General features: G+C 41.9%; 1 protein-coding gene across 1 annotated transcript; it reads right to left on the reverse strand.

Moving 5' to 3' along the window:
• Window positions 1–712: 712 nt before the first annotated feature.
• VCAM1 (vascular cell adhesion molecule 1) lies at window positions 713–14,356 on the reverse strand. The gene is made up of 9 exons (XM_044432224.1): window positions 14,346–14,356; window positions 11,927–12,067; window positions 9,706–9,984; window positions 8,868–9,185; window positions 6,959–7,231; window positions 5,948–6,214; window positions 4,514–4,780; window positions 4,023–4,208; window positions 713–2,865 (listed from the first exon to the last, which is right to left on the reverse strand). Exons 2-9 carry the CDS (start codon window positions 11,982–11,984, stop codon window positions 2,705–2,707), a joined length of 1,809 nt encoding a protein of 602 aa, XP_044288159.1. The 5' UTR covers window positions 11,985–12,067; window positions 14,346–14,356; the 3' UTR covers window positions 713–2,704.
• Between the last annotated feature and the right edge of the window lie 12,082 nt (window positions 14,357–26,438).

The following is a 26,438-nucleotide window of genomic DNA, read 5'->3' on the forward strand; positions in this document are numbered from 1 at the left end:
CACAAGAACTGCATGACCAATTATCTAATTGTTGAATGTGTGAATCCTACCCTAAATCAGCTGCTTGTGGCTGACCCTAGCCCATTGGGTTCAGGTTGGCCCTTTGAGCATCCTAATGTGAATTGAAAGTGCAACAAAATACCAAACCAAAACAAACAAAAAAATAATAATCTACCCTAGTGGAGTCCACAACAATTCACCCTCCAGGAAGAGTGGGCCCTTACCTTTATGCTTATGGGGCAGGCCCCTCTGGAAGCAAATATTAGGGGTAAGGAACTGCAGGTGTGGTGCTTAACAGAGTTGTGTGAGCCCCACCTCAATTAAGTGCAATCGAGTGCTAATCTATTACCAATCCTGAAGCAAGATTCAACCTGGCTTGAGACCTGAAATACTGGGGCTGGGGAAGAAGGCTGCATCTTGTCCTTCATCTCAGGCCGTGAAATGACTACACCTGGGGGCCTACACATGCTGGTTCTTATCTTTGACTTATATTGCCAATGCTGTCGGTGTAAGTGTCACATCTAGGGACTAAGTAAGTAGACACGGACTCACTACACAGTTATGCCAGTGCCCACTAGCTGCTTTTCTGACAAACATATGTGGGCCCATGACTGCAAAAGTGAGAGTGGTTCCAGCTAAGGCACATCAAGTCATACGATGGCACTTTTAAAGTCTTGTGAAGTCGCGCAAGTTCCACAGAATGGAGCCAGTCTTATAAAGTAAGATTTATTTACTAAGTTGATCATACATCATCTGGTTAAAGCATTTGGGCAACTTCACCATCCAGCCAAAGGAGAATCTACATTGCATGTTCCCCTATGTAAACACAAACATTCTATTTCACAGAAGAAAGCTGTTATTACAAACATATTTAAATAATACTGTGCAAGAAGTAAAAGTACCAACAACATGAACTTGTGTTTTGATTCACACCCCCACCCACATCTTAAAATGAGGATAAACATATTCCTCTAGCAGAAGCTACATGGCAGTTTCAGGTATACAAGTATACAACAAGTTTTTTGTGAAATACATCTCTCAAAGTCAATTTTGAATGTCAATTTAGTGGTTTAATAGTTTAAAATAAATCTTGTAAAATCTAAACCCTTAACTGTTCCAGTCATGGGTGGAAGACCCTGTGCAACATGCTTATAACTATACTTACTCAGAGTAGGGTCTGAGTGCAGCGAAATATGCCCCCCTTTTAAGTGTGCATAGCATTGCAGCCTTAATTTGGCTCAGCATCAGGCATGAATCAAAGAACATGCTTACCTTACAAACTTAGGTCAGTTTTATACCAGCTTAAGTGCTGTAAAGGAATCTTGGATCTATAATTTCAAAGGGTACTGAGAGATCTCCATCAGAATTCCCTAGTCCTTTTCACAGAACTTTAGATCACAGTGATGTAGCTGGATTATATTACTACCAATGACTGTGGAGGAGGGGTATCTATATAACGAAGGTGCCATTAACATATTTTATTGAAGACACTGCTTTCTGTCACAATGAAGCACCTTGAAAGCACTCATGATCTCAAAAAAGAAGGGCTCATTTAAAATATTTCTTATTGAAATCAGTGGGGATTTAAAATGGTCAGCTTGAATTGAATGACTTCCTAGTGAAAAAAAATGCTCCACAATAATACAAACACACCATGTTGTTCTCGGAACAATGGCACAAATATTGTTCTGTTACTTGTAGAATAAATTGACTATATGCAGAAGTCAAAACATAAGAAAAGCTACACTGGATCAGGCTGTACACATGGTGGCAAACCAGCTGCCCCAAGGATCCCTCGAGCAGGATGGGCGCAAGACCTCTGCCTGCCCAAGCTCCACAGCAACTGCTAAATGCAGCCATGGCTTCTTTGGTGCAGGAGGGAACACAAGTCCACAAGGCTTGCAGCCAGACAGCCTCCTCCCCCATGAAGTAGTAGGCTATTGAAGGTCTGTAAACTAAAAGGTTCAACTCTGTCTGACATCTATTCAGGAAGTTATACCTTATGTACAGGGAAAAACCAATGTTTCCAGGATTTCCTTCTTTGAAAGCAGTTCTACTCAAAAGTGAACAATTCTTCTGTGAGCAGTTACTGCTTCTCCACCCCTACTCCAGTTCAAGTGGTTTGCCAGATGTCTTTAAAGTTCACCAAGAACCTTAGGTAGCACATATTGCCCTACTTCATTTTATCCTCACAACAACCCTGTGAGGTAGGCTAGCCTAAAAAAAATAGGGTGCTTCTGGGCAGACATCACCTAGCACTACAAATCAAAATGCACTGTGCAACTATTTACCCTCTTTAATTGTTTTTGGTTTTTCTGTCATAGTAAAATCACAAGAGGGCTACTGATGGAATACAGTGTTATTTAGGCCCCTCATAAACACCTGCTCTTAAGCCAAGGTGATTGCGGAATTAAAGCCTGCCCAAGAAGCACCCTTAGCAACTGGCCCGAGATCACCCAGTGATCACTCTCGGGAGCGGGGACAAAGCCGAGCCTTCCCACGCCAACATACTAGCCACTGCTTCAGCACACTGGCTCCTCAGCATCACCTGAAATGGTGTGATTTTGGTTTATGGTCTTTCCAAAGCAGAACAAATCAATGCTTTGCACCCTGAGTTGTCAGGAGAAAGGCCATTGAGATTTCAAAGAAATACATGTTACCCACTGGTAAAATTGCAGAAAATGTGTAGCTACGGCTCTTTTTCTTACACTTGAGGCTTCAGTGAGCTTACAAGACTGTAGAATCCATTGGCCTTTGTCTTCTTAGAGATGTAAAACAAAACTGCTATCACAGGAACTGCTGCTGTTGCTAAACAACAAACCATAATGATCACAGGAATCACGTAATTGGATTCTTTTATTTTGGCTGGAAAAATGAAGAAAGGAGGCATTGGAAACTTGTTGCACCTGCCATGTTATCTGATGAACCACAAATGCAAAACATTTTCTTCCCTTCTTGAGTTCTTATTACCCACTCCTCATTCAAACATTTGGTGCATCATATTCAGGAGTCAAGTTGTCTTATCAACTTCAGTCCTTATGTAGCCAAACTGGCACCATCCATGCATAAGTTATTAGCAGATAAAGGACAATCCTGAAGTTTCCTGAAGTGCAAAATAATATTTAGGGAAATGGCCTCAAGTGGAGGAAATCCTGCACTGGCTCCAAGTTTTGAGTCCCTCCTCCCCGGAGCAAGTCCCAGTTCTCACATCCTCACTGAAGCAAAGTAAACTCTGTTATAAACCTGGCGCATCCATTCTCCCTGCCTCTTATTTTCCCAGGGTTTTACTGCTTTGTACTTTAAAAACAATAAATCTGACTCGTGGCCTTGCAATGGCTTTTATTCCAGTTATATTAACATAGGAGAAAAGAATGCACCTGCCCCGTACATGACTTGGACAAGGGTGCAGAATGAGGATGCATTACTAAAAATGCAGGGCAATGTATTGACAGTGATTCAAAACAATGCCAAATTCACCTGTGTTTTCCTGCTTCAGACTGAAGTAGTAGTTGCAGGCAATCACACAGAATTCATCAGAGCACACCAGACAATGTGTGGTGAGTGGGGCAGCCAAACTGAGGATGTATTTTAGTGTCTATTTTGCTACTGCAGTAAGCAGGAGCCAGGATAAGGCTCATTATTCCGACTGTGCTCTGCCCATCAAAAAGTCTTCAGGGTCAAGATGGCCGTCAGAAGTAACTGTGTGTAAAATCAATCCCAATTTTGCTCTTTACTGAAATGAACGACTGGTAAAGAGGAAGCCTCATTTAAAATGGATGCTCTTTTGCCATTCATAATGGTTGAAGCTGTGGCAGCGGTGTGGTAATGTGGATCAATTACGGTGAGCCAGCTTCAAGTTGCCAAGAAGTTCTCCCCAGGACCTAAAGACAATTACTCTCCACATGATCTACAGTGCGCATTTGCTACAAGTGGAGGAATGGCCTGATACAAATGAGGCAGACACCCACCACATCTTTTGGTATGAATATTAGCATGCGGGATAGGGTAGAGAGATTACCTACCTATCATTATTTTTGTCTCTTCTGTACCGCTTGAAATACTGTCAAGTGAGATTGTATAGTTTTTAGTATTTTCTTTTATATCAGCATCTTGATCTTGAGAGCTGTCAGTTGTATGCTTAATAGTGAAACCTACTTCAGTATAACCTTCAGGATGATCAATTAATGCTGGAGTAGCTGGTGAAGAGACTGCAGACAAAGGAAGGGGACAAATGCAGCTGTGTTAATGACTGATAATAACCAGAAAAGTCTAAGATACTGTGCAAATACTGCCAAATATTGATATAAGAAAATAATAGGGTGCTGAACGCATAGAAACTGTGTGAAAATATTTGGCAGATACTAGAGATTAGCTAGAAAATATTCCAACATTAAACTCAGAGGAGAATTTTTCTGGAAGTATTTTTTTAATTACCTCCCTAATCCAAAATGAGGAGGATCATCTGACCCTGAAAATTCAAGCAGAACATGTTTCATTATATTCTTTAATTTACCTTGAATGGTAATTTCCGCTGCATTCCTGTGTTTTCCAAACAGATTAACTGCTTCACACCAATAACGTCCATTATCTTCAGCACGAGCATTCTTTATGGTTAAGGTAGCAGTTTTCTGAATAAGCTGTGAATCTCCATTTACTAGCTGTTTTTTCCAGGAAACCTTTGGAGTGGGATTTCCATAAGTGGAGCAAACCATAGTTACAGTTTCACCTTCCTTCACTGTGTTAGAAGGAGTGACACTGATCGTTGTGTTCCTTGGCCCATCTAAAACAAAACACAAAATTATACTCTTTGTTACTGATGTTCTGCCTTTAGGTTATACATGCCCAGCTGGAGACTTGGGGTGTAGAAGACCTGGAAATATCTTCAGAAGAAGATGATTCAGATTCCTGCAAGGTGCCAAGCTCTTGACAGTTCTCCCGCCCAAAAGACTGAACTTCTACAAATTAAAATGAAATTATCTCCTTTTCTGGTGAGAAGAGAAATGGGCAAACTCTTGGGCCAAAAACTGGGATTTGTCGTTCCCAAATGCGTACTGGCAATGCCAACCATTTTCCTTACACATCCAATTCAAGTTTCATCGAGGAGTCTATCCTTCTGATTGAAGGCATGAAGACAGAGGAGCTCCGCTTGGTCTGGGTAAGCTTTTACAGTTATACTATCTATAGTACTGTGTTCTGAAATATGAAGGCAAATTGGACTTTGGTCCCTAGGTTCACACAACGGCACTTGCTCATGCCCATCCCTTGCTATTCTTGTATCTCCTTTTCTCTATACCAAACAAGACAGCCAATCTCAGCCCTCAACATCTTGGAGCTCTTCCAGGACTACAATTTCCACCATTCCCACTTAATAAAACCAATGGCCATGGGTTGGCGGATGAAAAGATTTGTAGTCCAACACATCCAGAAGGCACCGATATGGGGAAGACTTTTTTTTGGTTGGGGAGAGGGGTAAATTTTTGCCAAATTTACTCTAAGAACATTGTACACTGATAGTGTTTCATAAACATATTGGACTATAAAGAAATTATCTGGGCAGCACAATCTCCCACCAAGTAATTGACAGTGGGATAGTGAGCTGGAAACTTCCTGTGTGGCCATAAGACAAACCAACTTTCTCTCAGTTCCTTATATGCAATATGAGAATCGATATTTATACATTTTTCCACATTTTTCAGAAAGTGGCAAGCAATACCAGTAAAGGTTTGAGTTTCATTTAAATCAATCAGAAGAAGGAACACAATCGTCAAATTATGACTTATAAAAGGCCTTCTAAAATGAGTTCCTTCAATGGCACCTGAAGTCAGGAAGTGAGTAGACCTGGCTAATCTAAGCCTACCATACAAGGTTGTGTTGCTGAGATACGTAGGGTGAAGTGCTCCTAAAGCTCAGAAATGTCAGTTTAGGTACTGTTATTATGAAAACTTACATTCTACCCTTAGAGTTCTTAATGTTTTGCTTTCCCCAAATTCATTCTTCACGTCACACTCATAGTCTCCTGCAGCATCAGGAGTCACACTTAGGATGTGGACAGATCCGCCCTGGCTGTCAAGTAGCTTGTTCTGGCCAGGCGTTTTCTTCCTTATGGTGATCCTGGCTGCGGGGTTGCTCTCTGCAGAGCACCGCAAAGTAACACTTTCTCCTTCTTGCACTGTTGTGGCAGGATGAATGGAGAAGCTGAGATGTCTGGGGGCACCTGCATGAAGAGAAACATCCATTTGCAACCTGGCTTGAGTGTCCATTGTTAGATATTTTACACATGATACACCTAACTGCTCTACTTTGCAGTTACTAAAGTGAGCATTTACAAGTTTATATCCAGGAAAAATGGGCAATTTCTTGCAGAAATAGAAGAGCTGGTGTTCACATACAGTTCCATCCTTCAAGCCCCTTCCTAATTACTTCACAGTTACCTCTTTTGACCAAGACTTCATTCACAAGTCTAGGATCATTCACAAGTCAAGTATCACAACATCATATCTACACAGTGGGTCCAGACTGTAATTAGAATCTTTTGATCTGTGAATCCTGAAGTTACTTGTGGGATTAAGCAGCATTTTATTGCTATATTAGTGTTATTAGAAAGAGATTCCAAACCTCTGGTTTCTAACAAGTTTGTATTGGTTACAGGGATGCATGCACATTTTGCGGATAATCATGCATAGTATTCTGTAATTCCAAATTAGTTCCTTTCATCTTGCCCAGTATAAAATTAGGCTGGGTCTCGTTAGAACAGGAAAGCAATCACAGATCAATAAGGTTGTTATCAATACAATATCCTTGCTGATTAGTAAATGAAAGGAGAGAGAGACATCCAGGGACAGAGGAGGTAAAAACAGAAATCTTGAACTCTGAATCTTTTCAGCAGCTCTCTCATTTAAAGTTTTAGCACTTAACTGAAACTCTCTAGCTAAGATAGTCCACCCCTACAGCTTCATACCTTGTACAGAGATAGACACTGGTTTTGTTTCCACTTCATTTGTGCTGTTATTTGTGACTTCACAGATGTAGGTGCCCGTGTCACTGAGCTGAACTTTTGGGATGGAGTAATTGTGACCTTCTCCAAGAAACCGCACGGTTTTGTTCGCCAACTCCTTCTTCCACACAATATTTGCGGGTGGGTGACTATCAGTCACGCAGGTGAGCGTCAGCATGTTCTCTTCCAGCAGAGTGAGGCCTGGAGATGCAGTGATGTATGTATTCCTGGGGCCATCTTGAAGAAAGCAGAAGGGGGGCAAGTTAAACTGATGAAATATAAAATGCACACGTTACAGCGAATGCCAGAACGAGGAAAACTGTTGAAAACCATACGGAGATTGTGTCAATGCCCCAAATTATGTAGATGTTTATTAAACAGATGAAGCATTTCTTTAATAAAATACTTAAAGTGATGTTCAGTGATGTAAAAACAAAAATAGCAAGGGAAAATGCATTAACAGCATAAAACAAAATCACCAAGTCAACGGTTTTTAAAAACATTTTTCTTATACAATTTAGACAAAAGAAAAAGGGAAAAAGAAAAAATGTTGCATAGAATTAGCAATTTCACTGCATACATGTGAAGTGCATGTATATACACACACACATGAAGAAGGAGGTTCCTAAAACAATAAATAAGGTGCAACAAAAGGAAACCAATAATCTATATAAGTATCCACTCACAGGTGGCATTTACACATTGCCATTCAAGAGGGCGTTGTAAATGTTAAAAGTGTTATAAGCTCTTCAAGCCACCAAACCTACGTTTGGATGAACCACCATCAAACATAATCAAGCTCAAACCCATGTGCTCCTGAATTCAACATACACTATGATGGGGAAGCAGGTAGAGGAGAACTGGACAACTTAAAGTCATATCAAATCTCAGCAAAGCCTCCATAGCTGATTGCAGCAGCTTCATCCACTGGGCTAGAACAACTTCTGTGAGTGATCTCAGTTCAGCTCACACTGTGGAGGCACGCTGCATCCCAACAGAGCTACACTGGGAGCAAAGGGCATGAGACAGGCTGGACCACTATGAGGAAGGTGCTTGCTTGATAACCCTTTGGAAATTACTTTTGGAAAGAATAGCCCCCACATGCAGCTTCAAGTGGGGTGCAGCTATGCTAAAGAAAGCTGGGAGGAAAGGCAGGGTAAAAATGTGATACGCTGAACAATTTATTTATTTAGAAAATTTCTATGCCGCCCCATTTGCCAAAGCCTCGGGACGGCTCACAAATATATCAATTAAAATATTATACAATAAAAATATAAAACAAGTTAACAATATAAAATAAGTCGCCCTGGCCGAAGAATAGAATAAATAAATAGTATTAACAGTTAAAATGACGTTTGAATAAAAAGGTCTTCGCCTGGTGCCGAAAAACAAATAATGACGGCACCAGGCGGACTTCTCTGGGGAGCACATTCCATAGATTGGGCGCCACCGCAGAGAAAGCCCTCCTCCGAGTACCTACCCTCCTAATTTCTTTCACGGAGGGTTCCCGGAGAAGGGCCTCTCCCGCAGATCTCAAGGGGCGGCCGGGCATATATGGATGTAAGCGCTCCTTCAGGTAGCCAGGACCCAAGCTGTTTAGGGCTTTATAGGTCATCACCAACACCTTGAATTGGGCCCTGACTTCAATGGGAAGCCAGTGAAGCTGACGGAGGACTGGAGTTAGCCTGTTATATTTGTGTAGTACTCCCGACAGACCTTAGGATGGTAGAATTAGGTTACAATCCTATACCCACACTAACCTGAGCATAACCCCATTCAGTATGTATAGGTTCAGTCAGTATGTACTCAAGGGCTTCAAACCTTAATGTGCATGTGTCTTGAAGCCCAATTACCTTAATTCTTAATTACTTACAGTGTATATCAAGTAGATGTGTTGCAAGCCTCTGTTTGGGGTCAAACGTCATTTCTTCAATTGGCAGTTCGGCGGTGCATGTGATCTGTTTTCCAATATCTCCCTCCATAGGAGTAAAGACAGTATCCACATTTTTTGTCTGTACTTCTCGGACAGATGACTCTTCAAAGAATTCTTTTCTGTTGAGAATATTCTCTGTCTTCAGGACTACCTCCAGCCGGTCAGAAGGATACACGTCAGGAACAATGCAAGTGACTTTAGCTGGTTTCCCAAGAACCAGTGGGCCACTGATCTTAATAATAGGATCTCTGTGGAATGCTATAATAATACACAACGAAAAGTTATTAGACAAAGATGCAATAACACCTGAATTCAGACTGGGATTAAGATATTATCTGTATTCAGAATGGTTTAGGCTGCCATTTTGGATACGAGATGCAGGCTACCTCTGCTATGTCATGGGTGAGGATGAATGAAAGAACAACATGTGAATTTTCATACAAGCATTCTTGTCTGACTTGTGAACTCTGCATGTCCACAAGCTTCTTACTGCCAGTAATTTAGATTTAAGAGACGTATCTCAAACTTTAGAATGGGGGCAGGGGAACTGCAAAAACCAGAAAGCCATGAAACAATTAGCAGTGGGGGTGTGGACTGTGGAATCCCAGAATGGGACTTCAAGCCGACCAGTTATTGGGTTTAACCAATAGATAGAAATGAGGTTATTTAAGGTAGCTATGCATGCAAATCACATATCCTATGGAAATTTATTTATTTATCTTCTATACCACCTAACAGCAGAAGCTCTCTAGATAATAATTCAATTGTAGTTACTCACAATAAATGTCAATCTTGACTCTCTTTTCTTTCTTCTCGGGCCCACAAGCAGCATTGCAGAGATAGTTATTCTCATGTTGAAAACCCACAGACTCTATTGTCAAGACTGAACTGTTTCCTGCTTGGTATGCAACCCCACCCAATGGGCTGTCCAGCTGGGTTCTCCAGGAGAAATGTGGGGAGTTACAGCCATTGCTGCGGCAACGTAGTACCAGCTTAGTACCAATCTGTGCGGCAACTTCATGATCTGGCACAATGTCCTCCAGCTCAAACTCTTCCGCTAAAATGAAAGAAGGAAGCATGCTCAGGGTGAGTCTGGGTATGCCGTTCAATCGGCATGTATTTTCCTCTCTGGTAGTTCTCACTATACAAGCATGCACAATTCAAAATCCACCATATTACCTACACAGTACTTGCAATCCATCTCCAGACACCATAGTTTAGAGCCAGACTTGGTCATACTTAGGACAGAGCTATTAGAGGGAGAGCACCATAGCTGAGTGGTAAACCACACTGTGCTTCCAGAAGCTTCCAGGTATATTCAGGTACAGCTAGGAAAGAAATCCCTGAAAAGCAGCTGATAGTCAGTATCAGCAATCCTGGGTTAGATGAACCCAGGGTTTGGCTTGGTATTCGCTTCAGATTCTTATGTTTCTATGACATGCTTTTAGATCAGTGGGATTTAAGTTAGGCATAATTAAGTTCTACTGATCTCCACACTAAGTATGTCTAAGTCTGGGTTCAACCCCATGTCAGCAAAAAGCAGGTTACTTGTTACTGGTGTGAATGTACAACAAACACAAAACCCACTTAGGACCTGCACCGGTCTGCATGAAAGGGAGAACCACCTAAATAAAAGTGGGATGAATAGACATGGTTGCCTTCACCGAGGGCTAGATTTGAGATCTGCTTTTCAAAGATGTGGATGGCAGGGCTTCACTCACAGAAGCTGGTGCGACCTCTTTCAGGAGGATTTTTTCTCTCCTCACTCCAGCCACACGCATGCACACACACACACCATAGCTCCCCGTTTTAAGCAGCCCCTCTAACCGCTGTAATATTTTCCGGCACTGGAGTATGTGCTTTGGGGAGGAGTCTGCTTTTGCCAACTCAGTTGCATGGACACATATCTTGATCCAAGCCATGACAATTCTTGTTCATCATATTTATATCCTGCCTTTTCCCCTTCACTTAAGGTGGCTTATGTTAATTCTCCTCCTCTCAATAATATCCTCACAACAACACTGTGGAGCAGCTTAGGTGAGTGTCAGTGGCTGTCCAAAGTCACTCTGTGGTGAAGTGCAGATTAGAACCCAGAACTTCAGGTTCTCAATCCAACACTCGCCACTACGCTAAACTACACCAGCTCTATCTAATATTAGACCAATTACAATATAGTACAGTGTAATATAGTAGCACAATCATTCCAATATCATACAATTATACTAATATCTAGCAGATATTCCAACATTGTTAAAGCTGCTTCCATATTACTATTGCGCTCAGAGTATATATGTCATGAATGCAACTTATCTGAATAACGTTGGAGGCATTAAAAAAACCTTTGACAAAAACAATTACAATTCTGATATAGCATTTGGAGAACAAGAAGGGGTGCTAGGTATGTATGCAAAGTTGCATTGGTATGTGCGTCACAAAGTTGGTCTGATCCAGGACGAGTTCATTACGACTACAATCCCATATCCATTGTCCAAGGATTCAGACCCACAGAAGTGACTCGGGCTGACAGGAGTGGAGATCAAAACATTTGGGAGCACCCAGGCTAAGGAAGGCTGAGTCTCCTACCACATTTGATTCGACATTTGTAAATCCATTCATCGATATGGCAAACAAGCAGCAGCGTATCCTATAAGGGCATTTCGTAACTTTTACATATATGTCATTTATTCAGTTCATGGGCCGCCCTATAGCAGAAGCTCTCAGGGCGACATAAACAAGGAACGCAAACGTAACAAGCCCAGTGCTAAACCGCATCGTCAAAGGCACGTCGATTCAGAGCTAAGTTCCATCGACTCAGCCGGGCTTGCTCCTGGGAACAGAGCGCAGGAACAGCCTAACGAACTTATTTTCTGAACTGCAGCGAGCAGGGCGGGGGACGCGGATTCAACTAGACTCAACTAGAAAAAGGCCAAAATCTCGTCCAAACACAGGCTTGCTTCTACACCACATATTATAAAACCCCGCCAAACGCCCCAACTCACAAGTGCCGACGGACACGAGCAGCAAAAGCGCGCTCACTGCTGGGGCGAGTCGTGCCATTTCCCTGGGACGAGGCTTGCCCGCAAGCAACTTGGAGCTGGTCTCTGCTTCCAGGTACTCGCTGGCTCTGCAAGGAGTGTAGTGCACCGGGGCCCCATCTCGACCTCTTTATAACGGTGGGTGTTAGGTGGGGGGGGGGGGAGATGGGCTTGAGAGGGGAGCGTAGGAAGGTGGCTGGAATTTCCATGCCGGGAAATCCCATAAAACGAGGGCGAAAGTGAAAGCCACTCCTCATCCGCTGTTATCCAGGCCAGAAGAACCCGTCACCGGCCGGACTCGGCGCCCCCTCCGCCTTCCGCTGTTTTGGTAGCGTCTTTTCAAAAAGCACGAGGATCTTTTTGAACAGTAAGTGTGTGAGAAAAGACGCTTTAAATGCAGGAGAGAATGGCAGTCAGCGCTGCTTTTACGCGACAAAGAACTTGCGGGTCCGTTCCAAAGGAGGAATTGATGAAGGAATTGATTGAGGAACTCAGAGGATGCAGTGAAAGTCAAAACTCCTGCCTGAAAGCGTGCAAGAGTTGCTGCCATTGAGTGTCGACAATACTGGGTTGGATGGACGAAGGGAAGGACTCTGTCTATAGCGGGTTCCTGTATGAATGAACAGTTAACCATCAAGTGCAGGTTCAAATCTCGCTGCAACCTGCTCAGCCTCGGTGCACGCTCGCGCAGAGTCCCTCTGCAAAGAAAGGCTACGAATGCTGGTCAATTTTCCAAGGCTCCTGTCATTATTAAGAAGATATTTTGGGTGTTTAAAGAAATGTAATTTTAACAGCATCATGAGATGATGAGATGGAAAGGTGAAAAAACACCATTTCTTGATTTTTGCAAAGTAAATTGCAATTCCAGGAGAAATAAAGGAACATATTATAGCACTATATATCATTGCAGAATAATGCAAGCACAGATATTAGAAAGGGTGGCGAACCAGTTTGTTTCAAACTACTGTCCATAAAAAAAGCAAGTGCAATGCTTGAGTAATATAAGGACTCACCTCTCAGGGTTTTAGCAGATGCAGAAATTGGGCAGAGACTATGCATTTAATGCAGAGCAGACTTAGTACTGCTGATCAAAGGCATTGCACAGTTATTCCGTGTTTTCCATCTTAATGGATTTTTGGTGGTAAAAAATGACAGGAGAAGCTGCTGGAAAATAAGACAAGGTTACAAATGGAAAACTATCTGAACACCCCAGTAAAATTTTGTGACTTGAGGCAAGGTGATGGGATTGTACACTAAAAGGCACATCAGGAAACAACCACAAAATAAAGTAATGGACCAAACTTCACCAGTTATGTCACTAGAATCAAGAGGCCTGCCAGAGAAAAACTGCTAACTAAAGCAAAATTCTCCCTCAGTTTTACTTTACTATGATTTTATTTCTTTGCATTGCAAGCTACACCAGTTGAATTTCCTCTCTACCCAATTATTAATGTACAGAAACCATTTTTCTTTTCCAGTTACTAGCTAGCAGTTGCCACAGCTAGAAAACTGACTCAAAGGGTAAGAATTTATGTAAGGCGTTTTTGTCCTTTTTCCAAGAAATAACTTGGAAATAAAATGGTTGGGAAACCACATGGAAGACATATCTAGAGAAAATAGTGGGTTGTGACAGAAACTTCACTGATAGCTTTACTTCTGATGCAGATTTGTGTGCTGACTGCAAGGAAATAGAAACTAAATGAGGTTTTTTCCCCATCTTGGCATATATTGAAGAAAACCAAATAATTGTCACTGTTCTAAATTCTCCCTATTGTCTTTTCTTGTAATATTCTACCTGGAATGACCTACCCAGGAAAATCTGCTTCTACCTGCACTTGATCCCCATTTAATTTGCAAATATCAAGCATGGAGATAAACCTCAACTTGCTCATGTCTGAAACTGAATTGTTGCTAATGGTGCTGCTACAGAGAATGGTTGAGAATCTAGCCACGCTCTCCTTTATTTGTTTGTTTATTGGGTTTTTATCCTGTCCTATTAGCCATAACACTCCCTGGGTGGGTTACAAAGTTTAAAAATATACAAAAAATGTGATTTAAAAAACAACAAAATCTAACAAACCACAAGCAAAAGCACGCCATTGTAAAAACTTCACAGAGCCATAGATTGTACAAACCCAACACAAAAAGGCACAACAACAAATAACAACCAGATATAAAACATTAAATCCATTAATCACTGTAACAATTAAAATATTGGGAAAATAAAAAGGTCTTTGCCTGGTGTGAAAACAAATACAAAGAGGGCTCCAGGTGAACCTTTCTAGGGAGCTGGTTCCAAAGTCAGGGTGCCACTCCCAAAAAGGTCCTTCTCTTTGTAGCCTCCCTCCTCATTTCCTGAGCAGGGGGCTCCTTCAGAAGGGCCTCTGAAGACAGGTAGGAACATGACTCTCCTTTTGGTCCATTCATATGAAGATCGAAAATGAGCATTAATGTTTTAGATGCAGAAAGGAGGGCAACAAAAATGATCCAGGGTTTGGAAACTTCCCTGTGAGGAGAGACAGAGAGAACAGGGCCTGTTCAGCCTTGAGAAGAGAAGACTGGGGGGGTAACATGATATCCCTCTAGAAGTACCTCAAAGGCTGTCACAAAGAGGAAGGTCAAGATCTCTTCTTGCACCAGAGTGTAGGACATAGAATAATCAGTTCAAGCTGCAACAACCCAGATTTGGGCTAGACATCAAGAAAAGTTTCCTCACTGTCAGAGCAATAGGACAGTGAAACCAGCTGCCTAGAGACGTGGTGAGCTTTCCCACACTAGAAACATTCAAAAAGAAACTGGACAGCCATCTGAGTGGGATGTTTTTCTCATCTAAGTTGGAAAACTTAAGAATTCCCCTCTTCACATTGAACAACCAGTGCCAGTCCTCCAATATGTTTTCCCTCCCACTCTTAAAGGAAAACTTCATCTCCAACTCCACAGGATTCAAACCTAAAGAGAGTGCAAAAAAGAAGACTCAGAGGGAGCAGCACAGCAACAGGACTGTAAACAGCTAGGCTACCCTTTTAATGAAAACCTGCTGCCAGGGCAGGTTTGAGCGAGTCCAAGGGAAGACGCAGTAGCCATGCATGTTTACTAATACCTTGTCATGCTAAACCTGTTGAAGTTCCTTCTTCTAGCCAACTGCACCCAAAATTACAGGAGATCCATCCTCTTTTGCACCTGGTTGGAATCAAGACTAATAGTGGGAGAAACAGAGTCCATTTTCTAGAATGGGGCAATAAGTGGCAACCAGCTATGCAATCCTGCTTGCTGTGCTTTACAGGCAAAGCTTTGCTGCAGAGGAGGAAGCTGGCCAGGGGAAAGCACGTGTGCAGGGAAAGAAGGGAGAGACAGAAGGTGGGTTTGGAGGACTCTTTAATCCACACTGCATATAAGCCACACACTGAAGGCTAAAGGTTCAAAGCCTTGCAACACACTTGAAAGATGATCAAACATATCTGGAGTCCTTGCCCACTTCCTCTCGGTCCTTCTGCAGGGATCCCAAGCGACACTGCAGGAACACTGAGGTTGCCCCCTTCCTGCTGCAAAAGCCCCACTGACTGTAGGGAACAGGAGCATGGGCTTTGCTACCCCTCACTCACAAGTTAGTGGTAGCAATGCTCACTGCCTGCCAGTTTGCCAAACTCCTTTCAGCCCTTAGCACAGTGGAGAAGTGGAGGTTGCTTCAGCCAGCTGTGCCTCCACTTCTCTGCCAGTGCCACCAGCTCAGAATGAGGCAGGGACAGCATGGAAACAGAGATCCTTCCCTGCCGATACTATCAGCCTGAAATGGCTAGTGGCAGGAACCAGGGGAAGCCTCTGACAGCTGCTTTCAAATGGCGCTTTGGGGGCAGCTGTCAGCAGCGCTCACTGGTTAGCTGCTTTGCAAGAGGATTTTGCTAACTTTTGACATGTAGCTTGCTTGCTGTTGCTTGGGAACGCATGGGTCAAATAGCCCCAGCTGCCAGCTATGGGCTGTCAGGGTTATCCCAAACTAAACCATCCTGACCATCCTGTCCCGGGTTTGCATGACACAGCAACCCATTACAGCTTATAAACCATGGTGCATTGTATTGTGCGAGCCCAGTCAGAGTCAAGATTTAGAGTGCAAAGTTGAGTCCTGCAGAGTGAGGTAGGTTCTAGGTCTTTTATGGATGGCATCCTCTTCAAATTTAAATTTCAGTTTAATATTGAGATCACGTTAAGCTATCTCCCTGATTATTATTTATTTCATTTCTTTGCTGCCCCACAGACAAAGCTCTCTGGGTGGTTTACAACAGTCCATAAAACAGATACAAAATACAAATACTTGTACAATACAAATATTTAAATATGAACAGATATTAAAATGCAATAAAGTACGTCAATCAAAATACATTAAAAGTTTTAAAATTCAAAACAGTTAAAACCAAACAATATCAAAGAGAGGCTCATCAACACCCAGGATGGGCAACTTTTAATTTAATAGTAAGAATACTTACAGTGACCTGATAATTGTACTGGTGATACATTTGTTCTTAAGGCAATATCACAAACAAATGTGGCAGAAATGAACTTTGAGCCAAGCTCAGGTCAGACAGACCTTCCACCAGCCCCAAGTACAAAATGGAAGAAATGCAAGAAGCCCTCCAAACAAAGGAAATCTTACTAAGCATGTACAGTGTCCAAGTGTTTCTTATTAAGACACTAAAGAGAATTGGGTATAGAATTGCAGCCTTTCTGATAAGAAAAATGGCAGCTACTGGATTAATGTTCCAGTCCTTTGCATGCTTAACTCCCAGGTAAGTTCCCATGAATTCAGTGGGCGTAAAGTACAGTGCCATTGTACTTTAGGAAAAAGCTAGTCTCAAACACATGCATTTACGATAAGTTCTGTGTAACCCTAGGAAAATTCTCTTAAGAAACTGCCAACAGTTAGTCCTCCAGGCTTTTCATCACTTAATTTTGTTCCTGTGCCTGTGATGGTCCATAAGATTAGAGAGGATTAGGATGCTGGTCTTTGTTCTAATGACTCCGTCAGATAATTGTTATTATATTCACTTAATTCAATTTTCATTGCAAGTGGTTGAGTTTAAGGAGCCAATTCAATTTTCCAAGTGCTTGACTTTGGCTGGCTCTTTTTTCCTCTGATGCACAAGGATTTCCTCCCTCCACCCCTTCAGTAAAATAAATCTTGATCTCTAAACCAAGTGAGCTCCACAAAACACCCACAACCGGAAACAAATCAATGTCGTTATTGTTGGCACCCACCATGTAGTATGGAAATCCCAAGTTTAAAATGTAAGAAGGATCATGTGCTACTTGTTAACAATGCTTTGTCTAAAACTGGACTTTCTGTCTATATCCTGTTTTCAAATTGACTTTGCCAGGATAAATAGGATTTCAAGTAAATTACTTTTAAAGAAAAAGTGTAATGGATTTCAATTGCTGCACTTATTTTGCCCTTATTACAGTTCTGGCCTTCAACGTGGACAGGTCCAGAATCCTCACTTGAGTGGAAAAAGGGAAATGGAGTAGAAGAGGACTGGAGTTTCCAACATGGCTTTCCCCCCCTCCATTGCAAGGTTCATATGCCTTTAGCAAATGCACAAGATGCAGGAACCCAACAAGTGATGGACATTTTCCTTTATGTATCACTATTTTCACACCAAAATTCACCTGTTGTATTTTTGCCAGTTGTGATAGGCAAAGAATCTCAACTGGGAAAAGAAGGCCAGACACACATCTGACGCAGATTTGCAAATGACCAGAGCAAGAACAAAAGCTGCTCTTGTGCCTTTAACAGCAGAAATGGGCAGGCAAAAAATTTTGCAACAGAAAGAACATTTCCACCTGCTAACATCTGCATAGCTGTTAGACACAGCTAAACAGGCCAGTTAAAACACCTAGGCCCATCTAATCCGGTTATGTTTGAGACATATCCTGTAATCGCACGTAATGACAAGCACATTTGGTTATAGCGAATCACTGTAGAGAACCAACTGTTTGTTCTAAGGTTTCCACATGTTGGGATTGCTCAAAATGGCCCCTCACATGGGGACACCATGCTATCTCGTGAGCTCCCTCCTCTTGCTCAAGACTTGCAGGATGAGGACATGTCTCCACCTCTCACACACAATCTTGCACATTGTTCCCACCCTGGCTGGTCATTCACTCTCAGCCTAACCTGTCTCACAGGTCTGTTGTGAGCATAAAGTGGAGCTCTGTAAACTGCCTTGGGTGCATCACCAGAGGAAAAAAGATGGGGTATAAATGCAATCTAATAATGATTATACCTTAAAAAGGGGAGTTGTTTTAAATCCCACCAGACTGGGAGATGGCAGCTGTTTAAGGCTGCAATCCCAAGCATGCTTTCTTCCAAGTAAACATACTTAAACATTTCCCCATGTGGATGGGTACTGTAGATTTTTAATGAGTATAATGCCACATCAGTGGCCATGTTGGAAACACAGTTTTTAATTTCATTTCCAGCTCACAGCAAAACAGCAGTGCTGAAGGGCTCTATTATACAAGCACTGAAAAACTGCTACAATTAAATTTCTGTTGGTTATGCAGTTCTTAGATGCACAGGAGCCCTGCCGCAAAATAAGATGGCAAGCTGCTGCCATGGGAAAGAAGCAGCAGACCCATAAGAAAGAAAGTTAACTCAAATAGAGCTGAGACAGGAAAAAATGTTGGGACGGGCAATTACTCATTTGTCTGGCATTAACCCCAATCTACAGCCACTTTCCCATACCTGTGCCCATCATTTATAAGCTGCTAGCTAGTAGTAGCATTTAGAGCCTTACTTTTTTTTTGCTGAGATGAAAAAAAAATCCAGCCTCTCTCAAACGCAAGCATCTGCTCTGACATTTGCAAGCCACCTGTATATTTTCTGTATATTTACCAACTTAGCAGTGCCAAGTCATTCATAAGAAAACATTTTGTTGTGGCACAAAGGCATTGGGTCCTTTTAATGCCTTTTAGAAAGGCATTAAAACCTGAGCTAAAAGTATTGACTCATGCCATGAATATCAATGAAAGCAAAGAATGAGTAAGCAATGTGGCCTAAAAGACACATAATAAAACAGACATTAAATGAAGAGGGAACATTAAACATCAACATCCATGTTGGTGTTGATGGATGCTCTGCAATAGAAGCTACATGTTTCTTTGTTAGCTTTTAGCAAACTACCACCAAGAAAAGGATCCTACCATTTCGGCAATAAAATTAGGATTGGAACTGGTGCCTGGGTGGGGGCCAATAAATGTAGAATCACTGTGGGTAAATGGTTCTTGGATCTGTGAAAATGGTACTCGAACTGTTCTACTCCCTCTGAAAGAACAGCTTCACAGCTTGGATTATTTCTAAACCCAGCTTTGTCACCAAAAGCCTGGGTGGCCTTGATGAAACAGAACATCTTTTACCAGTTTAGGTTAATTCACCACCTGGAAGCATTTCTGGACCATGATCCATTCTTTGTTAAACTCCCAGTTGAATTTCTGTACTGTACTGTAACTGCAAGATGGAGCAACATGCAGGAGAATCCTTCTCATTGTCTCTAATTATTCCTCCAGGGCACAAGTCTTGGAGGTCCAGCTTCACTCACGACAGGAAACAGTTTGGAAGGGGAACTTCTGCAGACCAATTTAGGCCTGTGGGTTGGAAGTTCCCCATCATTTGCTGTACTATGTCATATGTCAGGCTGAACTTGAAGACAACTCAGAAATGCTATTTAGCATAGGATCTGGCTGCTGGAAATGTAACTAGTACTGCCAGGTTTGTTCACATTGTAGAGCAGTTCTCTTTGGTGGAACCATGGCTTTGAAATGCTGTCGCTTAAGAGGTTCATTTGGTCCCGAATTCAAGATCTTTTTGCCATCAAGTAAAGATGGATACATTTTCCATGGCACTGCAATTTGTATAATTCTTGAGTCTGCTGTGTAATCCAGAGCTGATTATTGCAGTTCATTACCAGACTGAAAAGTAAGGTATACAAGACATATTCACAAAACATATAGAGCTCAACATAAATGCACAAAGAAATATAGAACAGTGTATCATCCATGCCGAACAAATAAAAAGCAGGTTATCTGTGCTCCTCAATGTAACTGCAGAAGAAAATACAGCAACTTTTCCAGTAACTACAGGAATGATGTTGGCTAAACAATGGGACATAAACCTGATATTCTTTGCCAGGAATCTTAGATATTAAAGGCACGGCAATTCCTCTCCTGATAGAAATTGCAGAATAATAACACATGAGTTATAGTATCTGGCTCTGGAGAACCAGAGGGACAATAAAGTTGCATCCAAGAATTTGGACTGAAGCCATTCCATGTTCTGCACTCTCTGAGAAGAGATACCCATTCTCCTCTGTTTGGATGTGTTATCAAATCTCCCTTCAGTCTTTTCAAAGCTAAACATGCCCAGTTCTTTCAGTCTCTCCTCACAGGACTCTGTTTCCAGTCTTCTAATCATCTTGGTAGCCCCCCTCTGAACCTTTTGCCAGTTTATCCACATCTTTCTTAAACGGTGGCACCCAGAACTGGACACAGCACTCAAGATGAGGCCTAGCTTGAGCTGAATAGATGGGAACTAGTACATCACCTGATTCAGAAGAGATACTGCTATTAATGTGGCTCAAAATTGCATTTAACTTTTTTTTGCAGCCACGTATATCTGTAAGAATTTTGCCAGATTATAGAACAGGAGCAAGGGCCCTCCAGTTCAAAACAAAATTTAATCCATCTAATAGAGTAGCTACCCAAGATGCCCATTTTATGAATTTAATTTCTAAGCACAACACTGAATTATCCACACACATAAGCACCCCAAGAATTGTTCTGCGGAAAACTGATTGAAGTCTGCCTTTGTAATTGATGGGGCTAGGATTGGCAGCTGTCTTTTATTATGGCTACTGGATGTTGGTTTTCTTGCATCATTTTTAAAATACTGTATTGTTTGTATTCAATTAACAGTCGGTCCACCAAAGCTACATGCAACAGAGGTTTTAAATGGCACCAAGTATGTTTTCTTGAGAATTATGCTCACCCCATTAGTACCTACTCCACAGTTTCTGTATATAGAAGTACAGCTGTGATTTCTCAACAATCTAGGTCAGCAGTTTGTTCAGTTGTCTAACCAATCTGGTTACAGATGCATTTATCTATTCTAGACTGTGTATTTTTAGAGGATAGATCCTTCTGAGTGAGCATGCTTTAATGCAAAGAAGGGGAAAAACAGCTCAAGTATGAGCAGCTAATAGCCTGATAAGAAATATAGGCAGCCACATCTTGCAGACAAGTCAAGTCAACATGGACGGCCGTGATTGACTTTGCCTTTCAAGAGGCTTGCTCGGCTCAGCATCAAAGCCAGCAGCCCTTGTATTCAGATACACATATTTGAGGGGAAATGTTTTGCATGTCTGTGTGTCACTCTCTATCAGAGTGCAGGGGGCTCTTTGGAGATAAGAGGCAAGCTGAAAAAATGTGACGCGTGTGTGAAATTGCTGGCATGCATGATATGGCTGGCTGCTGAATGATTCAGAAACATATTTTGATTTTTCAGAGCTACACATTTCTTCCTGGAAAGATCCCTTTTGGGGAATATTTATCAAATGTATTGGCAATCTGGGGGCAAACTGTAATTTGAATGAGCACAGCAGTAATGAAAATAGTTTTTCTGACACATATCCAGCCTGGTGGAGGAATGGCTTCCTTTTCTTCTCCCTGATTCAGAAACACTAGTTTAGACATGTGTGTGTGGATGGGTGGGATTCAATTAGTACAGAATGGGAAATATTCAGCAAGGTCCAGACACTACTTCTTGGATAAATTTAGCCTTAATAGACCAACCCTAAGGGAGAGGGGAGGATAGGAATCATGGCAGAGCAAACAGGTGCTAAGTAGCAGAGGGGTGAGAAGCAGGTCCCCCCCCCCCCCGCCACACACATATTTGTCTTTTTACATTTGTGAAATGATAGGGAAAGTTATTCTTGGAGGTCCAGTGCATGCATAGCTTTTCCTCTTTTGGGAAGCAAGCCAGGGAAACGAGGGGCCTTGGATCTGGTGGTTTGAAGGCTTCCCTCAAATTGTCTCTAACATACTCCTGTTTTTCTTTCCGATTGTCATTGGAATATTGACAGCAGAGGAGCAGGGCCAGTGGAGAGTTCCATCACCGCAGCAAGAAGACCTCTCTGCCTGTAGAGAGTTAGAGCCCATTCCAGGGATCATGGGATTGCAGATTAAGACTAAGTTCAGACAACACAATACAGGCACTCCCTGAGTTATGAACATCTGAGTTAAGAACAATCTGTACTTATGAACAAACTGCCATAAAACCTATTATATTAAAAATGCAGAAAATTATCACCATAAAGCAGGGCTTTTTTGTCATAGAATGCACCAGAACGGCGTTCCGGCACCCTTTTTTCAATGGATTTTACGAAGTGATTTTGAACTGTGTAGCAGATCAGCAGCAAACATCATTAACATAGTGCCTGCAGGCTGCTATTGTGTCTGCTGTCTGATAGTGAGAGAGAGCTGCTTGGGACTGGTGTGTGTGCTTACTGGGGAGTTCAAAAAGCACTGCCATAAAGAGAGAGGAAGGGAAAGGGAAAGGAGGACGTTCTCTAGAGCATGCCTTCCTCCCTTGCCCATCCAGAGGGAGAAATCTCTCCAGCATTTCTGTGCTGTAAAGAGGGGGCACTTATGAATTTGGGTGGGGGTGGGGTTAGGGTCAGGGTCCACACTCTAGTCACAATACTCTCTCTTACTTGCCTGCCATCCTTCAGCTCATAGCATCTCAGTGATCTGGTTCACATGACACCATAATGGGTTGTGTTGTACACATCTGGTCCATTTCCTGTGGGGTTGCTTGTTTGTGAGTAACAAGTCGAGTGACAACCCATGGCTTATTCTTTTCATCTATAATGGGTTAGTGTGTCATCTAAACCCAGGTGGCCATATCTATCATATCTGTTAAGCATAATGAAGAATAAGCCTTGGTGAAGAAGAATCAGAATGGCTTCTGCAAAAGAAAAATACTGCCTCATTAATCTCATATACTTTGTTGCAGCTAGGCTGACATACCAAATGTGAAATGAAGAGAAAGGTGGGAGAGGAAGTATTCTGCTCAGCACCCCTGAGTACTGATGGTGCAGGAGGATGGTGCTTGAGGTCCATGACTGAGGTTGTCTGCCCTGCTTTCCTACTGACTCACTTACAGGAGTGGGGAGGTAGGAAAATGTGAGCACTGCTGGCAGCCAAACAGATCCATCAGCAGCAAGTCCCAATAAAGTAGAAAACAGAAAATGGGGAAGTGAGTCAATCTTATTTCTTGACCCACCCTACTCTCCTTCTCTCTCTCTCTCTCTCTCTTTAATTAAAATAGGAGCTCACTGAGATATTGTTTTCCCTGGTAGGGTCTCACAGGCTCCCTCTCCTCAGCTCAACCCACCTCCTTCCAGGCTGCCTTTACAGTAGCTCCGTCTTTGCATGCCACTGTGAGTTAAACCTTCAGAAGTTTGGCACTCTTAAGTGTTCCACATCACCAAAGAAGAAAATGCATGGCCATCATGTGATCTTAACATGGTAGTCTGCTAACAATTCAATTATCCTGACGGGGACTTCTGACATCCGTCATCCTGATTTTTCTCCTCAATGGGAAAATATAATCCTTTGCAGAACCCATTTCTGAAATTAGTTTAGAAGAGTTTAAGCATCATTTAAAGCAGCATTCAACAATTTAACAATGTCATTGTTGATACTAATTGTGAGGTATATTTGGTGAAAGATGATATTTCTGCATTATCCCTCATCGCTTCTAAATATTTTGTTTTCCACATTATGTATCTTGTCCAAGCTTCTCCCAGCTGCAGTCTAATTCAGAACATGTTTAACATACTGGGCACAGACTGAAACAGGGAGGATGTCCAACAAAGGAGGTTGAGGAGATGATTTATACATTATCAACCAAAATCCTGACATACACAAGATGTTCATTCTAATTTTTCCTTTTACCATTGGCTCACTGACCCCTCTTGTTTTGTTTGACTTCTTTTGTTCTGCATTTTCATGTTGGCCATTATTCTGGCCCATGTTCTGTTGTAGCAAAGGTAAGAATCCCTTGAAAGGAAACTCTTATTCTGTTACCCTGCACATTTCCCCTAAGGGCAGCCGAAAAGCACACTGGTGTATTAATTTGACTGTAGTTGGCTACCTGCCTAAAGGTGTACATTTAACTGGTATTGCTTGGCTTCAGTTATTTTTCCAGAAAAAGAACTGGCACTAAGATGGGGAGATATTTTCATGTGTCTGCAAAACCACTGACCTGCATGATCCCATATCCTGACAGTGGCAACCAGCAGGAGCAGGTGTCATTCCAGAGGAAGGCAACAACCTTGGGCAACCCTATATGACAGGAAAAGCAGCTTTAGGGACTTTCTTTGAGGAAAAGAGAGGTAATTTTAGGGACTTGCTATGTGCCAAGTTGTTGTTTTGCCTAAGGGGTCATTACCATTCCTTTCACTTTTAATTATCCCTTTTTCAACCCAAAGCAACAGCAATGGGCATCAGTGCCTTCTTAGGGTGAAGTATGGCATATGTCTTGCTTGCTTGTTGACTTCAGGACTGATTGTAGGCCTGCACATATGAACCAGCTGCCAGCAGAGTATGTGCTGTCACTTGGCTGGCAATAAATTATTTTCCAATTAAGGTAAAGTCCATGTATGCATGTAAATCAACCACAACAGACTTCATGTGTTCTGGATATATGGCCCAGTACCATTCTCTGCTCCAAGAAAAGCTGGAATGCAGATCTCTTCTTAAAACTTGAAGGGATTAGACATTGGTAAAATAATGTACTTTTATTTCATTGTATTACTGCCCTGCTGTACTTTTATTTCATTGTATTATCATCCTTTATATAAAAGCTTTAAATTAATATAATATATGCTTATTATGCACATGTCCTTAGTCTACCAATATGAATGGTTTGCTGTAGAGAATTAATTGCCCCTTCAGTCAACATAGTTAATATCAAGGAAAACAGATTAACATGCAGCTGCAAGAGGAGAGCAAATGCTGGATCCAAGGTGAAAAAAACTCTCTCTTTTCTCTCTCTCATCTCTTGTTCTCTCCCTTCTTCCGTATGTCTAATGAAAACTTTTGTCTCATACTGCTTGTGCTTTATTTTGTCTCAGTATGAGAGTTAATCTGCATCTTCTGAGTTTGTTGTTTCCAGAATAAAACACTAGTGTTTGTCTAACTGAAAATGACCCATTCCAATCCACCTTAGTGCGCTCACACCAAGTACTGTGATGTTTAAGCATCTTATGTCTTCCTTCGTGGCTTCAGATTTGTCTTGATTCATGCTTCTCACATTCCACATTCCAATTGTATGTGTTGTGGAGCATCAGACTTTCCCTTCACCTCGGTGCATGTCAACCACTGGACTTCCTTTTGGCTTTGATCTAGTTGAATCATAAGTGATAGCACTCTTTTATTTGCCCATTGCTCTTTGTCAGGAGGTAATTGAGTGCCATCTGACCTGGGAGTCTCACCTTCTGGCAATACTTCTTTCACTTCGGTTTCATCATGGAGTTTTTAGGGTAAGAAGATTCAGAAGTGGTTTTCCGTTGCTTTCTTTTGCACAGTATTAACTAGAATTAGTTTGAGTGTCACTGCCATTGTCTCTAAAAGAACCTCTGCCAGTGTCACCTTCAACTACCGCTGCTGCCCAGTAGCTGCTCTTCAGGAGTTCATCCGACCCCATCACCATTAGAGACATCCATTCTTTTCTGCTGATGTGCTCCATTAATCCAGAAGAGTGTGGACGTATCTTGGTCTTATGGCTCATCTTTGAGCATTGTGCGTTGGGTGAACCTGCTAGGAGACCAGATTAGTGAGAACACACCTTGACATGGTGAGGGTGTTTGAGAGTGCTAAAAAAGCCACAAGCAGTGCTGCTAGGAGGCCAAACTCTCTTACTAGTCTGGGAATCTGGCCTCCTGGCAGTGCTGTTCTTGGCTTCCCTGATATTCTTAAGGCATGCAACCAAGTGGAGTAAAGAGGGATATACAACCTCTGAAAATGAAGGTTCAGTTTTACTTTCAAAGGAAGCATAGATAAGCATGTTTTAAACAAAACAGGAAAATACTGAACCAATTGCATGTATTTGCCCAATAAGTTCATAGGTGTTTTTTATTTTAAAGAAAATACTTCTGAGTACTAAGATAAACATGGTGAAGTGATGGAATGTATTTGCCCGGCCAGTTGGTCATTTGCTTAACCTCTCTCTCCCTCAATTCTCTCCCAGAAAAAAAATTGCATCTATAATTATGTCAGGAAAAATTGCCTCAGAATATGCATTATACATGTATAATAAAGCTTAAGGTGGTGGGGGAAGCATTACATGGAGAAGTCATGACAGTTAGCTAGTAGAACTGCCTCATTGAGGTGCAATGTACCTCGTGTTATGATGAAGCTTCCAGAA

This window comes from Varanus komodoensis, unplaced genomic scaffold, assembly GCF_004798865.1.
Source record: "Varanus komodoensis strain SLA01 unplaced genomic scaffold, ASM479886v1 scaffold24, whole genome shotgun sequence".
Taxonomy (NCBI): Eukaryota; Metazoa; Chordata; class Lepidosauria; order Squamata; family Varanidae; genus Varanus; species Varanus komodoensis.

What these genes read in the sequence shown, in the direction of transcription:
- VCAM1 (XM_044432224.1), bottom strand. Translation starts at nt 11,984, where the DNA reads ATGGCACGACTCGCCCCAGCAGTGAGCGCGCTTTTGCTGCTCGTGTCC. An exon ending in AAGAACTCTAAGGGTAGAAT is followed by an intron (nt 4,781 to 5,947) that starts GTAAGTTTTCAT and finishes GTTTTGTTTTAG; the next exon opens with ATGGGCCAAGGAACACAACG. An exon ending in AGAGACAAAAATAATGATAG is followed by an intron (nt 2,866 to 4,022) that starts GTAGGTAATCTC and finishes TCATTTTTCCAG; the next exon opens with CCAAAATAAAAGAATCCAAT.